The sequence below is a fragment of the Euprymna scolopes genome, chromosome 10 (genome assembly GCF_053919585.1).
Source record: "Euprymna scolopes isolate OS-2025 chromosome 10, ASM5391958v1, whole genome shotgun sequence".
Taxonomy (NCBI): Eukaryota; Metazoa; Mollusca; class Cephalopoda; order Sepiida; family Sepiolidae; genus Euprymna; species Euprymna scolopes.
The window spans coordinates 44821971-44836719 of NC_136491.1; the positions used below are offsets into that span (position 1 = coordinate 44821971).

The following is a 14749-nucleotide window of genomic DNA, read 5'->3' on the forward strand; positions in this document are numbered from 1 at the left end:
AATTTAAACAAAAACAAATAAACTCCATGTTACACGTGTTGTTATTATCACTGGTAAGTGTTTTATTTTAATTAAGATAATCATAGTCAAAAGATTTTTTGGTTTACATATACACTTTTTATAATTTCAAGTTAAATTTTATATACACTTCAAGGCATCCGTAGATTTCAAATGTCAGCGCTGCTGCTGATGTAAACAAAACTTCCGGCGATTCGTTGAAATTTTGGGCGGATTTTATCAACCTATCTCTGAAAATATTGCTTTAATTTCCAAATTTATGAATTCTTGATTATTTTTATTGTTGATTTTTGTAGAGGAATCATTCATTTACTTAATGGTCATTTATTTTCGTCTGATAAGTTACTTTTTATATATTTATTAGATTTTTTTATTATGATTTTTGACTAAATTTTACATTTGCAACTCTCTCACGCTACGTTGTATTTCATCTGGGTCGGTGAGACTGAGTCACCAGACTCAATTCAAAACGCATTTCAAAATTATAGTATCTGACAGAACATACTTTGAACGAGCATGGAGCATCTAACGCCTACGGTTCGCACGGACAAAAATAAAACGCGTTTTCTTGTTGTGGGCATGCACTTAGGTGGCAAGAGTACGCAAGAGATCACAGATATCCTCATAATTCCAAGGAGAACTGTTTCCTTTTGGCTGTATGAAGTTTAAAAGATTTGGAGGCTCGGCGTGCCATTAGAATTGCTTGGCGTGCCACCTGTGGCACGCGTGCCGTAGGTTGCCGACCCCTGGTCTAGGACATTCAAAGGAAGGGTCAGAGATGAAACATGGTCCGTTAAGCCAAGCTGTGGTCGAGAGCTGGGTGGCAGGTACCGATCTGGTTCCGCAGTCAGCTGGGTTCTTGTCTGTGGGCACATAGTGCCACTGCTTTGGCTGTGATGAGCTGCGAATGCGTCGTACTCGGTTGCTGACGTACACGTAAAAGCGCCGTTGCTCATTGTTTATATAGCCAAGGATGACCTTGCTATCGGTAAAAAATAGGGTTGAGTTGATTTGGATATCCAGCTCCGAGATAACCATCTCGGCTAATTCTACTGCGAGGACCGCTGCACACAGTTCCAATCAGAGAATCGAGACCTCAGGTTGTGGGGCTAATTTGGACTTACCCATGGTAAATTCCACCTCACAAGTGCCATCCGGGTAAAGGATTCTCAGGTAAGCCACTGCGGCTATAGCCTTAGTGGAGGCGTCTGAGAATATGCATAGTTGTTTGCAGAGAGCACCAGTTGGAGACCTACGAGTATAGGGTCTTGATATCTGTAGTTCCCGTAATGCTTGAAGGGAGTTGCGCCAGTTCGTCCAATGTTGTTCTTTCTGAGGTGGTAAGGGAGTGTCCCAGTCGAAACTGTCTGCCATCAATTCGCGCAAAATAAGTTTACCCTGAATGATGACAGGTGCCACAAAGCCGAGGGGATCGTACAGACTGTTGATTGTGGACAGGACGCCCCTGCGCGTGTACGGCTTCTTCTCTTGTGAGACGTTGAAACTGAAACAGTCGCTTTTTGGGTTCCAATCCAATCCTAGGCTGCGTTGCATTGGTATTGTATCTTCATCGAGATCTAGATCTCTGACACCAGTAGCGAGATCTTCAGAAGGGAAGGCATCGAGAACCTCTTTTCTATTTGACGTTATTTTATGTAACCTCAAGTTGGAGGCTGAGAGGGCTTTGCGCGTTTTTTTCAGCAGGGAGATGGCCTCTGCGGTTGTAGCCACTGACTTGAGACCATCATCCACGTAGAAGTCTCGCTGGATGTATTTAACAACTGCTGGATCATTCTCCCCCTCCACGGACTTTCTAAGACAATAAGTTGCCACAGCTGGAGATGGTCTATTTCCGAACACATGAACCTTCATTCTATACTCAATAATTCTCTGGGTTGGATCATTGTTTTTGTACCAAAGAAAGCGTAAGAGGTCTCGGTGTTCCTTCTTTACAAAGAAGCAAAAGAACATTTGTTCTATGTCGGCCATGAATGCCACAGGTTCTTGTCGAAAACGGAGGAGGACTCCGACTAAGTTGTTGGTTAGGTCTGGTCCAGTCAGCAGGTTCTCATTTAGGGACCTGTCCATATGTTGGGCACTGGAGTCAAACACGACTCTTATCTTATGCGGCTTTTTGGGGTGATAAACTCCAAACATGGGCAAGTACCACATTTCTTTGTTGCTTGGCAGTGGAAGAGCTACCTCTGCCTGTTCCTTTTCGAATATTCCCTTCATGAAGGAGAAGAAGTCTTGTTTTAACTGTGGCTTCCTTTCGAACTGGCGAAGGAGTGAATGGAGGCGTTTAACAGCTTGAGGCTTGTTATTTGGTAATCGGCGACGGTATGGCTTGAGAGGAAGGGGTGCTACCCAACTACCATTGTCATCCTTTCTTACTTCCTCCTTCATGATCTCGATGAAGGTTTCGTCTTCTATTGAGTGGGTCAGCTGCTCGTCGTTTGCCGATAGTTGAAAGACTGAATGCCCCATCTCCGTTTTATGGAATGTGTCCTTGGCCTGAAATGAACAGGGGCATCTTTCAAAGTTGGTTGATCGACCACGTACTTCACCCTTGGTGAAGAAGGTGTTTACAATAGAGGGCCTGTGAGTTCCTCCGAGACACACGTCACCCACTATCACCCAGCCCATGTCTAGCCGTTGAGCGTAAGGTCCGTTCTGAGGACCATTAACTTGGGCGCGAACCTTGTGGACATCAATTATGTCGCGGCCCAAGAGAATCCAGATGGGAGCCGTGTCATCCAAATCCGGAATCTCTTCTGTGATGTGCGACAGGTGTTTGTGATAGCGAGCTGCTTCGGGTGTAGGGATCTCTGACCGGTTGTCTGGTATGTCGGCGCACTCAATCAGCGTAGGAAGTGGTAGATTTGATTTGCCGTCCAATGATTCTACCCTATATCCTTGCGCTCTCCTACCAGATGTTTCCGTGAAGCCAGCGCAAGTCCTCAGCGAATACGCCGATATGGGTCCGTTGTCGTGAAAGACTTTAAAGAATTCCGGATGTGCCATTGGCCGGTTACTGTGCTCGTCAATCACTGCATACATCCTTTTTGCCTTGACCCTTTGTCCTTCTGGGTAAACTCTGACTAGACAGATCTTTGCGCAGGAGCTCTTGTTTTGGTTTTTGCCGCATACCTCTGTACAATGGGTTTCGACATTATGTCTCTCCCCGCCGTGGTGAGGCATGGTGTTAGCAGGCGATGAGTTCTGCGCGGGACATGGATGAAGAACAGTGTTGTGTTCGTTGCTGCCACATTCTTCACATACACCGCCATGTTCGCAGTTCTTGGCCGTGTGACTAGACGAGCAGCAACGAAAGCAGAGATGGTTTTGAACCAAATACGCCTTTCTGTCCTCCAGGGCTTTTTGTCTGAAAGCTCGGCAGGCGCTCAGTGGGTGTGGCAGTTTGTGTATGGGGCATGCCTCATTTATAGCCCCGGGTGTGACTTGGGTCTTGTTGATAGAGACGTGGTTCCTTCCCTTGGAATATCTCTCTATCCTTCCGGTAGGGTGGGTCTCATCCTCGAAGCAAAAACCTGGGTCGTTCCGGTCGTCTGCTTGTTGTTCGACGAATTGTGCAAAGACCGCAAACGGGGGAAAGGGCACCTGGTGTTTCCGTTTAAATGCAGTGCCGTGGGTAGTCCACTGCTCTCTTAGGTTAAAGGGAAGCTTCTCTACTATGGACTTAAGGCCTTTGGCAGTGTCCAAGAGCCTCAGCCCAGGAAGTCCACTGTCATCCTTGGCAGCCTGCAGTTCTGTGAGGAGGTCACTAAATTCCCTCAGTCGATGGTAATCTCGGCCGATGCGAGGGAACTGATTTATTTTTTCAAAGAGGGAATCCTCAATGGCCTCCGGAGACTCATAACATTTGTCTAGGCGCTTCCAAATTTCCTGGAGACCCTTGTCGGGATTGTTTATGTGGGCATTCCTCAGACGCTTTGCGTGTTGAGCAGACGCAGGTCCCAACCATCTCACCAGCATGTCCATTTCGTCGCTGGGTTTTAGTGTCACATCACCAAAGGAGTTGCAGAAGGAACGTTTCCAAGCTCTGTAATCCTTGGCTTGGTCAGTGAAATTCACCATGCTTTGGCATATATGTTCCCGCATGGTGAAGTGGCGCATAATCTCTTTGGTGCTGTCACCATTTTCTGTGTTGACACGCTCCTGATGAGTTGGGTGATATATATTTAGACCTTGGCAGAAGGTGTCGGGAATTTCTTTTTGGGGGAGTTTTAGACATTCTTGTGTCTTAGGTGGTTCAAATGGTGCTGCTGTAGGTGACAGCATTTGTACTCCCTTGACTAGTTTTTCCACGTAGTCTTGTGTGCGCTGTATGGGGTCGGCAGGCTCTTGGTCGATGATAATACTGGATCTGCTAGATCCTAGGTCACTGGCCGCTCGCTCCGACCCAAGGAAGGCCCTGGCTGCAGCCTCCTTCATGGCCACCTCTCTTTCGGCTTCCAGTAGTCGTTCTTCCGACTCCATCTTTGCTTGTGTTTGAAGCCAAGCCTCCCTAAGCTTGTTCTGTCTGTGGGTGAACTGTAAATTGGTTCTGGCCATTTCTAGTTCTGCTATGACCTTAGATGAGGTGGTGGAGGAGGACACCCTTGAGCGAGTCCGATAGGAGGACGATGACCTTTTGTCCATTGCTGGGTAGTCCGATATCACACGTGTGTTCTAACACAGAATTTAGGAAGGGGTTGGCTGTGTAAAAGATAGAAGAGACGGTGTCTGGAACGCCGAAATTTAATGGCCCTGTATCCGCTTCTAGCCTGGAGCGAGTAACTAAAATTTTACTGTGCTGCCCTCCCCAAAAATGCCATTGACATTTGGTTTCGACAGCCAGCATAAACTCGGAAACACCGAAAGAAAAACCAATTCCATTTATAGTGGAAAGGGAAATTTATTCCGGGAAACAATAATAAGTCACGTTGCGACGCAGAAGGAAAAAATAAGTAGAATAAAGAGAAGGAAAGAAAAGGGGGCTAGCTACATAACACATGGAAAATTCGCGTACGGTTCTAAGTTAGTGGTTAATTGACAAATGGTAGAAAAAATATGAATGAATTAATATTGAACTTAATAGCAAAAATAGTTGGAGAATTGAAGTGAAACAAGACTTACTAGTTAATCTCACACTCAGGGTTGAAGAAGGAAGAAGCGCGTGCGAAGCTTCCAAGTTGCACTAGTTAAAAAACCCGCGGAAGCGCCGGTCACGTGGAGACAACGATCCTTATTATTTAAAGAAATAGAATGAATCTTTCGGAAATAGATTGTTAAGCTGAAGGGGAATTAACGACAGAAAAAGCTTCATTCATTTTTTTTTTTTAACAATAACATAATTCATCATTTCAGATATGGAGGAGACATTTTTCTTAAATGATTCAGCATAAGAATTACAACCATCAACCAAATCAATTTCTTCTAGACGCCATGGTTTGAACAACATCAATAGATTATGAAAAAAGCGCTCTTTTGTCTCTGAAGTAAATTTCACATTTGGAGTTTCAACAACTTTTTCTTTAACTTTACAGAAATAACCAAAGTTATTTTTAAGTTTCATTTCATCACTTTGATCATTTATTTTTAAATATTTGATTTTCTCATAATTTCTAGCAACATAATATAAGCTTTTGTTTTCCATTGAATCAGGTCTATTTAGGTACCATGTTTCAACCATATTGCCATAGTACAAGTCTGTACAATCAAAAGACAGATTATCTAATTGTTTTTGTGGCAAAAATCTACGGGTTCTATATTGAGGCATGGCTGCATCAACCCACATGACAATCTCAGATGCTCCAAACAAATGGTGTCCCAACAACTTATCAGCTACTTCATAAGCCACTAAATCTTTTAGCTAGAAATGAAAGACCAGCATTTTTGTATTTACTATAAAGAGATTTAGAGTGGTCCAATGACCACACACCTACAGTCTCACCTTTTTTATATTTAGTTTGATAGTTGGTGATATAATGATTCAATACCATTGAACTTTCCGAGATGTACTGTATATCAATATTAGATTTCCACATAATCAAAAGTGCAGGATTATAATCATTAATATATTGTTCTTCAGGCCTTCTTTCCAAGTTATAAAGTTTTAGTACTTTTTAGCCACGTTTATGTGATTGAACACTTTCCTTAACAGTGTTAAACTTGAACTGTCCAACACCTCTGGGAAATCCATATCTACAAATGGTGTAAAATCTATTATCAACAAATTTTCTGCGATAACAAGATCCAGTACATGTATGACGTTGCAATTTAGTAACCAAATATGACAAATTTGGAGATTGAGATGGAAGATGGCAAGTAATTTTTGTTTCGATAAATTTCTGGACATCTGATGAAGAATCTTTATTAAAACTGGGGCATTTTCACAATATAACTTCATGTGTACATGAGGAGCACCTCTGTGTTGGTACTCTAGACGTCAAAAATAATGATTAACTTTACTCAGTGGACCATTTTTATCAAGTATGACTACTTTCATAAATGCCAGAAATCGATGATAAAAATGTTCATTCACTGCAACAATATCATCATTATTTATTCGTCCAATTGTTTTACTTTTGCCATTTAACTTTTCTAAAAAGTGATTTAAATCTTTTAGAAAATATTCATTACAAGAAAGTGTCAAGAAAAATGTTGGCACACCATGACACTCATCAAATGCTTGCAAATCACTATATTTTCAAAACCAAAATGCTTTGGATCCTCTCATATTAGACATCATCATGGACAAATTTCCTTCCAATTGTTTGTCATTGTTTTGTAATCTGTGTTTAAATTCTCTAACAGTAATGTTTTACATTTTGGTAGTTTTCATAACTACATAAATGCCAGCATCAATGGCTCTTTTATCGGCTTTGTCAGCACAAAACATTAGGTACTGCATACCTTTCCTAAATCTCGCATCAGAATGATTTAATCTATTCCTTATGAACATAAATGGCTTCACATTGCCATATGTGCGTTCAGTTGAAAACATTCCAAATTTGCCTTTGATATACAAATTAGGAAAACACAGTAATTCCAAATGTGGATCATTATCAATAAGCAATTTTCCCTCAATTCTTGTTTGTCTGTAAATTATTAAGTCCTTTTCAGGTGGCAATAATGGCTGCATATCTTGAACCGTATGATGCTCATAGGAAATCTGAGCTCAAGTTTGAGTTTAAAAAAAATGATCCATTTTAAAATTGTCCTTTTGTCCAATACAGGTGACAATATTCTCTAAATTAGCATTTTTATTAATAGTAATATCACGATACAAAACATTTTCTTTCAGCCATTTTAGTGCTTTTAATACTTTATTGTTGTCAACTAATGACTGCCAAATTACATTTTTTTTTTTTGCTTGGCAATGTATGGACTAAGATTTCCATAATATCATTTTTATTTGATGGCAAAGTGTTCATGACATGGTTAATAAGTATTTTCCATTGGCAGTTGAAGATGAGTAGCTATTCAAACTTTTTTGCTCTTTTGAAACTATATAGCATCAATTTTATAATGTTCATGAAACATTTGGTTCTTTGAATTAAAAGCTTTTCATAAAAATTCAAATTACCTATTTCAGGTGGAATTTCTGTGACTTCAAGTCCATTGATTGATGCCAAAGTAGGTATTCCTTTATTTTTTAGATTATATCAACAAGATTTACAAATACTGCAAGGAAGAGTATAGTTCAATCGAATAATCTCTAATATTTCTTGTGACACAAATATTTCAATTCCCCATTTTTTTTCCACTCAGACAGTTCAGAGTCTCATTTTGCAAATGTCACAATGGTTTAATTTAAAATTGTAAATTTCCTTTTCGTAATTTGTAAATAGTTTGTTATATTTATTTGTGACATATGACTCAGTATGCATCTCATCTTTGGTTTCAAGAAAATAGAAATCATATTTCTCAGAAATATTAGAATCCAAATTGTTTTGATTGATCAAACAATAACCAATCATCACTTATTATAGCAAAGTCAAATTTATTAAACCAATTTCCAATTGACAGCAGTCTATACATTTTCCTAAGAATTGCCCTTAAATACTGTGAATGAGATGCCACTCACCTTAAAAAAGCCAAATTATCAGTGCAATCTTTCTGGCCAGCACAAAAAAATTCCATCAGAATGTACTTTTTTGCAGTTCTGAAAATTATCTAATATTTTTCTCATTTGAGAGATTTTTGGCTGAGGATTAAAAACATTCAAATAATGTGGATTTGTTTAACATATTTTAATTGTTGATTTGTGTCTGGGCAGCCTTCATTAATGCTACAAACTCTAGCCAATGATATATGCTCATTCGATTTTTCATTTTCTACATCATCATTAATATTATTAACAATGGCCATTTTATTCACAATACTATTGCAACCAACTCTTTGTTCGTTATCACTTTGAGGCTGATTACAATTGCATTCATTTGTACAATACATGAATTTATAGTTATGGTTCTGCAACTGAGTCAATGGGGCATACCGACAGGCAGTTCTGTCAGTTAAAATGTGCTCAGTTGAAAAACAATGGAAGGCTATATTCCAATATTTTTTCATTAAGCCAATTTTATCAGCTTCTTGTACAATAGAGTTAATATGTTTAAAATAATTTTTCAATTGACTAATCATGAAATTTTTCATACCAAATCCTTTTATGTAGTTTTTATTTACTACATTAAATGTAACTCTGTTAGCCTCTTGCTTTTGACTATCATTCAATTCAGTATTTTTTTTAATGAAGTTTTTATATGATTGGATCAATTTTTTCAAAATTATTATTTTTGGCATAATTTATTCAGAGGACCACTGAAAGTTGTATGCCTTCTTATGGTTCCATCTATGTATCTAAAAAGAGCTCTAAATGGAAGATGATCTTCAGGTAGAACAACCAATGGTGTAAGTAGATACATTGTTGTATTCTTTCAAAATACCAGCAAGTTCCTCTGCAAAAGCATCACCAGTTGCACCAGAATTAGGGAAAACGCTATGAGTGAGCTATTCACTTTTGTGTTTCATCTCCATTGTACAAATGCATTTTGGTCCCTTTGCTTCTTTTTCTTTCTTTTTTTTATGTTTTTTCTTTTAATATTTTCTCTCCATTTGGCCTCCAAATTCTTTATACAAGTGTTTTTTTTTTTTCATTTCTTTCATCAACTCTAACACAAACTTGGGTACTTCTGCATTTAACGAACCAGACGTAACTCAGCATTTGCTCGGCTTTCTCCGGCGCATGACGTCAACAGCCGGATAAAACCAAGCGTTTCCAATAAAATAAAAACAACGCTACAACAAAATAACTGTAAAATGTAGAAACATCCAAAAATAGTCTGCCGACGTTGTTTTCTGCGGTTAAAAACAGATTCATCGATTTCTACAGTATGGCCTGGGCCTCCAATCTGCCGAGGATTCCTGAGGAAACAGTCCCTGCATATATCACACAGGAAATTTTTCCAGTCCACAATTGTGTGGCGAAAACGTAACCCACATTCTCAATGGAGATTTTTTGTTGATGCCATCTCGAACGCCCATAAATATATTAGCTTTATGATACATGCGATAGTTATTCTTGATTTTGCGAAAAAAAAGGTTCCAATCCTAATGGAGGTCCAACGACGACATTTTACATTTCGACACCGCTAACCGTACCGTCGGAAAGGCTTGTTCTCTTGGCAAGTAAGCAATCCTGGCCGCAGTGGAAACACCTTTTCACTTTTGCCAACAATTTCCGTTGCTGGCAAAAGTTTAGTACAGCCTCTGGGGTCTGGAGCTGGTTCGCAAGGTTTGTTATATTCATTTTTTTCGTCGCTTCTTTTTACAAAACTTTTTTTCACCTTCTTCAATTCAGCGTTTCTTCCGTTGTAACATTCTTCCAAGTTGTATGCCTTCTTATGGTTCCATCTATGTATCTATAAAGAGCTCTAAATGGAAGTTCATTTTGGTGTAGAACAACCAATGGCGTAATTTTGTCTATATTTTTTCTCAACAAGTGTTAGTCCAACCTCACAACTTGTACTGATGTTGTCTACTAAAATATCCTTAATTGTAGATACATTGTTGTATTCTGTCAAAATAGCAGCAAGTTCCTCTGCAAGAACATCACCAGTTGCACCAGAATTAGGGATAACCCTATGAATGAGCTATTCACTTTTGTGTTGCATCTGAATTGTGAAGGTCAACTGGCATTTTAGTCACTTTGTTTTTGTTTTTTTTTTCTTTGTTTTTTTTTTTTCTTTTTTTAATATTTTCTCTCCATTTGGCCTCCAAATTCTTTATACAAGTGTTTTTATCATTTCTTTCATCAATCCCAATACAAACTTGCTTTTCCATTGTCTCATCATGTCTTTGATGGGTGTTTTTTTTTTTTTTTTTTTTCATTCTTGCCTTTTTGCTATCTATTTTACATTCATCAATGATGATATATCTTATGTTGACATTAGATTTGAGAAAGCCCATGGCCCCTTAAGTTTAAGTGCAATGCATTAGCAAGGTTGGCCTTAAGCTTGAATGAAGCCTTCCCCCTGATTAATTCTATAGCATATTGAGGACTGGTGCAACATTCAACGATGTGTGAATGCAATTAAGAGAATGATTAGAAGATGCAATTGCATTTAGTGCATTTGTACTTTCTGTATACTTTGTATTCTTTTATATTTTTGCAAATGTTTAGGTCAACAATGGAATCTTAAGATCTCTTTCATTTCAATAATTAAAGGAGTCAGCACTCATGAGAAAGAATTTGAAAAATTTTATGGATTCACAAAAGATATTGTACCTGGATGCATATGATGATGCACGGAAACACTTCTTCCTTGTTCCTACATCTCCACAAGAATTCAATCATATACATCCCAAAATTATCTTTGGATCCTAGCTTCCTCAGTTTACTCTTGGAATGTGCTGATAAAATTATGATTTGTATGTGTGTATTTGGATCTTGTGGATCCACAATGTTTTCTCCGTGGATCCATGATGCTTTCCCCCCCCCTACTTACACTCCTCACCCCCGAAAAGTGAGGGAGAAAGAGTAAGAATATAATAGAATATGGTGATGCTGCCGAAGCCAGAGGGTGCCTCTATATATATATATATATATATATATATATATATCAACAACTACCGGTGAAATAGTATATAATATAAATGTTTCCACTTACCTTATACAACTTAGCCTGTGTTGTCTTCACTGTGATGTTGATTCGCCTGTTTAGTTATCGCCGCCGGTGAACTAATATCTCCAGTTCTTTCGCCGCTGGTGAAATAATATACCTATTATCATTTCATGCTATACATCAGGGGTCTCAAACTCAATTTAGCTGAGGGTCGCTGGAGGCTGAGGCTGGGCCGCATCAGGTTTTCCACAAGAAAAAACTAAAAAAAATTCTAATCTTCTCAAATGTCTTTATTTTTATTTTTTAACACAAAATAAGATGAAAAAAATCAATAAACGAATGAATAAGAAATGAATAAAATCATTCAATCAATCATTCAATCAATAAGTAATGAATAAATAAATAAAATAAAAATTAGGATTGAAACGTCTGTATTAACAGTTCTTTAGCCTTCTTCTGAACATGAATTGCCCTGAACATGAGTGGAACATTTGAGAACATGTACTTATCTTCTGAACGTGGCTTCTCTTGCCTACATCTTGCTGCTAGAGACCTGGCAGCGCCTCCTCTAGCAGAGCTGAGCCACATTTGGCTTGAGGAAGGCAGTTGAGACCCTTAGTATGGCTTGAAGATGATCATCAGTAAGTCTGGACCTATACTTGGACTTATTGAAGTTCAAGGTGGAAAAGAGCTTTTCGCACAAGTATGTGCTCCCAAAAAGGCACATGGTCCGCTTGAACATTCGGGAAAGCTCAGGGAAGCTGGGGGTCAATTCTCTCAAAAATTGCCCAAGCATGTCTACTTTCCTATTCATCTCCCTGAACTTCGCTTTCAGTTCAGAGTTGCACTGCAAGTCAATGAGCTCCATTTCAAGCACAGGTGGGGCATCTTGCACATCAAAGGAGAAGGGGTCCGCAAACATTTTAAATGTGGCTTTGTGCGTCTTGAAGTCTGCAAATCTGTGATCAAATTCCTCCTGAAGCTTCAAAATGGCATCAACATACTTCTGGCCACTGAATGGTGTGCCTGCATCTACAAGTGCCTTGCATGTTGGGAAATGGCACAGGTTTTTCTGAGAGAGCTGGGCTTTCCATAACATAAGCTTTGTGGAGAATGCTCTAATGTTGTAATATGCAGCACTGACAAGTTTCCCCTGGCCTTGTAACTTCTTGTTCAGTGCATTAAGCTCATGTGTGATATCAACAAGAAAAGCCAAGTCCATGAGCCATTTGGGATCACTTAGCACAGGAACAGCCACCCCATCTTTCTCCATGAAGGCTTTCACTTCTTCCCTCAGCTCGAAAAATCTCCTCAATACTTTTCTCCTGCTGAGCCAACGTACCTCGGTGAAGTAAAGCACATCCCCATATTCTGACTCTTCGGTGCGTTGATGCATTTCACAACCACAGACATCACATTGTCAAACTTGAGGCATTTGCTGCAAAGGGCCTGCTGATGGATAATGCAGTGCAGAGCAATGGCCTCCTCCACACCCTCCTCTTCCAGTTTTTTTTTTTAAGAAGTGCCACCAGTCCATTTTTCCTCCCTGTCATTGATGGGGCTCCATCTGTAGTAATTCCAACAAACCTCTTCCATGGCAAACCGGCATTCTCAATGGCATCACACAGCTGGTGAAATATCTCCTGAGCAGTGGTCTGGTCGTGCATTGGAAGTACTGTGAGCAACTCCTCCATCACTTCAAAATTGTCATCCACACCACGGACATAGATTGCGAGCTGGGCAGTATCGGTGATGTCCGCAGTCTCATCAAGAGCGACTGAGTATGCACTGAAACATTTGGCTTTCTCACATAGTTGATCACAAATGTCACTTGACTGGTCAGAAATGCGCTCTGCCACAGTGTTGGCAGAAAGGCTTATGTTGCTAAACTGACCTTTCTTTTCTGGACAGACAATACTTGCAGCCTGTAGTATGCACTTTTTGACAAATTCACCTTCTGTGAATGGCTTTCCCGCCTTAGCAATCATCTCACTAACCATGTAGCTTGCTTCGATTGCTGCATTATTCTCTTTGGTAGCTTTCTTGAAGAAATCTTGTTGCCTCAGTAGACATGCTTTAAGATTGGCAACCCGGTTGGCTCTCTCATCTCCCTGGTATTTTGCATACTCCTCAGCATGTCGAGTTGTATAATGATGTTTCAAATTATATTCCTTGTGCACCGCAACTTTCTCAGTGCAAATAAGACAAGTCGGAGTGCCCCTGTGATCAATAAAGAAATATTGCATTTCCCACTTTTCCTGAAATGGTCTGTGCTCATCACCAACCTTTCTCTTCACTGCAGGCTTTGAAAAAGACATGTTTGGAGCTGTAATATATATGTTCCCACCTGTATGTCGCTGTCGCACTGAAGTTTCAATCAACGTTTTTTTTTGTGTGTGTATGTAAGATATTCAAGTATTTTTTTTTTAACTGAAGAAAGGTGGATAAAAAAAAGGTGGTTTATTTTACTCACGTCTACGGTTCTCTTTGAAAACATTTGCGACGTAAATTTGACAGTTGCTTGTAATTTTCCAGGAAAACTCCAAAATGTGTTTCTTTTCCTTTCTTCAAGCCTGGTTAAAATTGGTTGTTGGTTCCTTGAGGTTGTAAGTTCTTTAAGTCGGATCGGGGTCAAAGAAAGAGAGAGAGAGAGGGGGGGGTTAGTAGTAAATAACAGGAGAGATGAAGTTCAACTTGAAAAGAATTATATTTGTATGTTGAAATTGTCTATATGTCTATCAAATGTATATATAGTGTATAAATTTGAAGAAAGGGGGTGCAAAAAGTCCGCAAAGCATTTGTCATTTTTCTAAAACTGAACTTGAGAAAGAAAGATTATATTTATCCATTTCAACATATAAAAAAAAAATTAAAACGTATATACCCTAATTATAATCTTAACTTTTCAATTACTTTATGATAGCAAAAACTAAGTGGCATTTTGGTCACTTTCCTTCTTTTGTGATATTTTTTCCTCCATTTGGTCCCCAAATTCTTTATACAAGTGTTTTTATCATTTCTTTCATCAACCCCAATACAAACTTGCTTTTCCATTGTTTCATCATGTCTTTGATAGGTGTTTTTTTTTTTTTTTTTTTTTTTCATTCTTGCCATTGCGCTATCTATATTACATTTATCAATGATGATATCTTATGTTGACATTAGATTTGAGAAAGCCCATGGCCCCTTAAGTTTAAGTGCATACATTAGCAAGGTTGGCCTTAAGCTTGAAAGAAGCCTTCCCCCTGATTAATTCTATAGCATATTGAGGACTGGTGCAACATTCAACGATGTGTGAATGCAATTGAGAGAATGATTAGAAGATGCAATTGCATTTGGTGCATTTGTACTTTCTGTATACTTTGTATTCTTTTATATTTTTGCAAATGTTTAGGTCAACAATGGAATCTTAAGATCTCTTTCATTTCAATAATTATAGGAGTCAGAACTCATGAGAAAGAATTTGAAAAATTTTATGGATTCACAAAATATATTGTACCTGGATGCATATGATGATGCATGGAAACACTTCTTTCTTGTTCCTGCGTCTCCACAAGAATTCAATCATATACATCCCAAAATTATCTTTGGATTCTAGCTTC

At 38.9% G+C, this 14749-nt stretch overlaps 3 protein-coding genes and 1 pseudogene across 3 annotated transcripts; all 4 read right to left on the reverse strand.

Moving 5' to 3' along the window:
* Positions 1-711: 711 nt before the first annotated feature.
* Positions 712-1056, reverse strand: LOC145286441 (uncharacterized). The gene has a single exon (XM_080135354.1). The coding sequence runs from the start codon at positions 1054-1056 to the stop codon at positions 712-714; it is 345 nt and encodes a 114-aa protein (XP_079991480.1).
* Positions 1057-1098: 42 nt separating this feature from the next.
* Positions 1099-4680, reverse strand: LOC145286442 (uncharacterized). Its single transcript, XM_080135355.1, has one exon. It carries the CDS (start codon positions 4678-4680, stop codon positions 1099-1101), a length of 3582 nt encoding a protein of 1193 aa, XP_079991481.1.
* Positions 4681-11715: 7035 nt separating this feature from the next.
* Positions 11716-12543, reverse strand: LOC145286443 (general transcription factor II-I repeat domain-containing protein 2A pseudogene; annotated as a pseudogene).
* A 16-nt stretch (positions 12544-12559) lies between these two features.
* Positions 12560-13465, reverse strand: LOC145286444 (general transcription factor II-I repeat domain-containing protein 2-like). Its single transcript, XM_080135356.1, has one exon. The coding sequence runs from the start codon at positions 13463-13465 to the stop codon at positions 12560-12562; it is 906 nt and encodes a 301-aa protein (XP_079991482.1).
* Between the last annotated feature and the right edge of the window lie 1284 nt (positions 13466-14749).

Bases quoted from the DNA above. Each gene is read 5' to 3' on its own strand.
- LOC145286441 (XM_080135354.1), bottom strand. From the start codon at position 1,056: ATGGTTATCTCGGAGCTGGATATCCAAATCAACTCAACCCTATTTTTT.
- LOC145286444 (XM_080135356.1), bottom strand. From the start codon at position 13,465: ATGTCTTTTTCAAAGCCTGCAGTGAAGAGAAAGGTTGGTGATGAGCAC.
- LOC145286442 (XM_080135355.1), bottom strand. From the start codon at position 4,680: ATGGACAAAAGGTCATCGTCCTCCTATCGGACTCGCTCAAGGGTGTCC.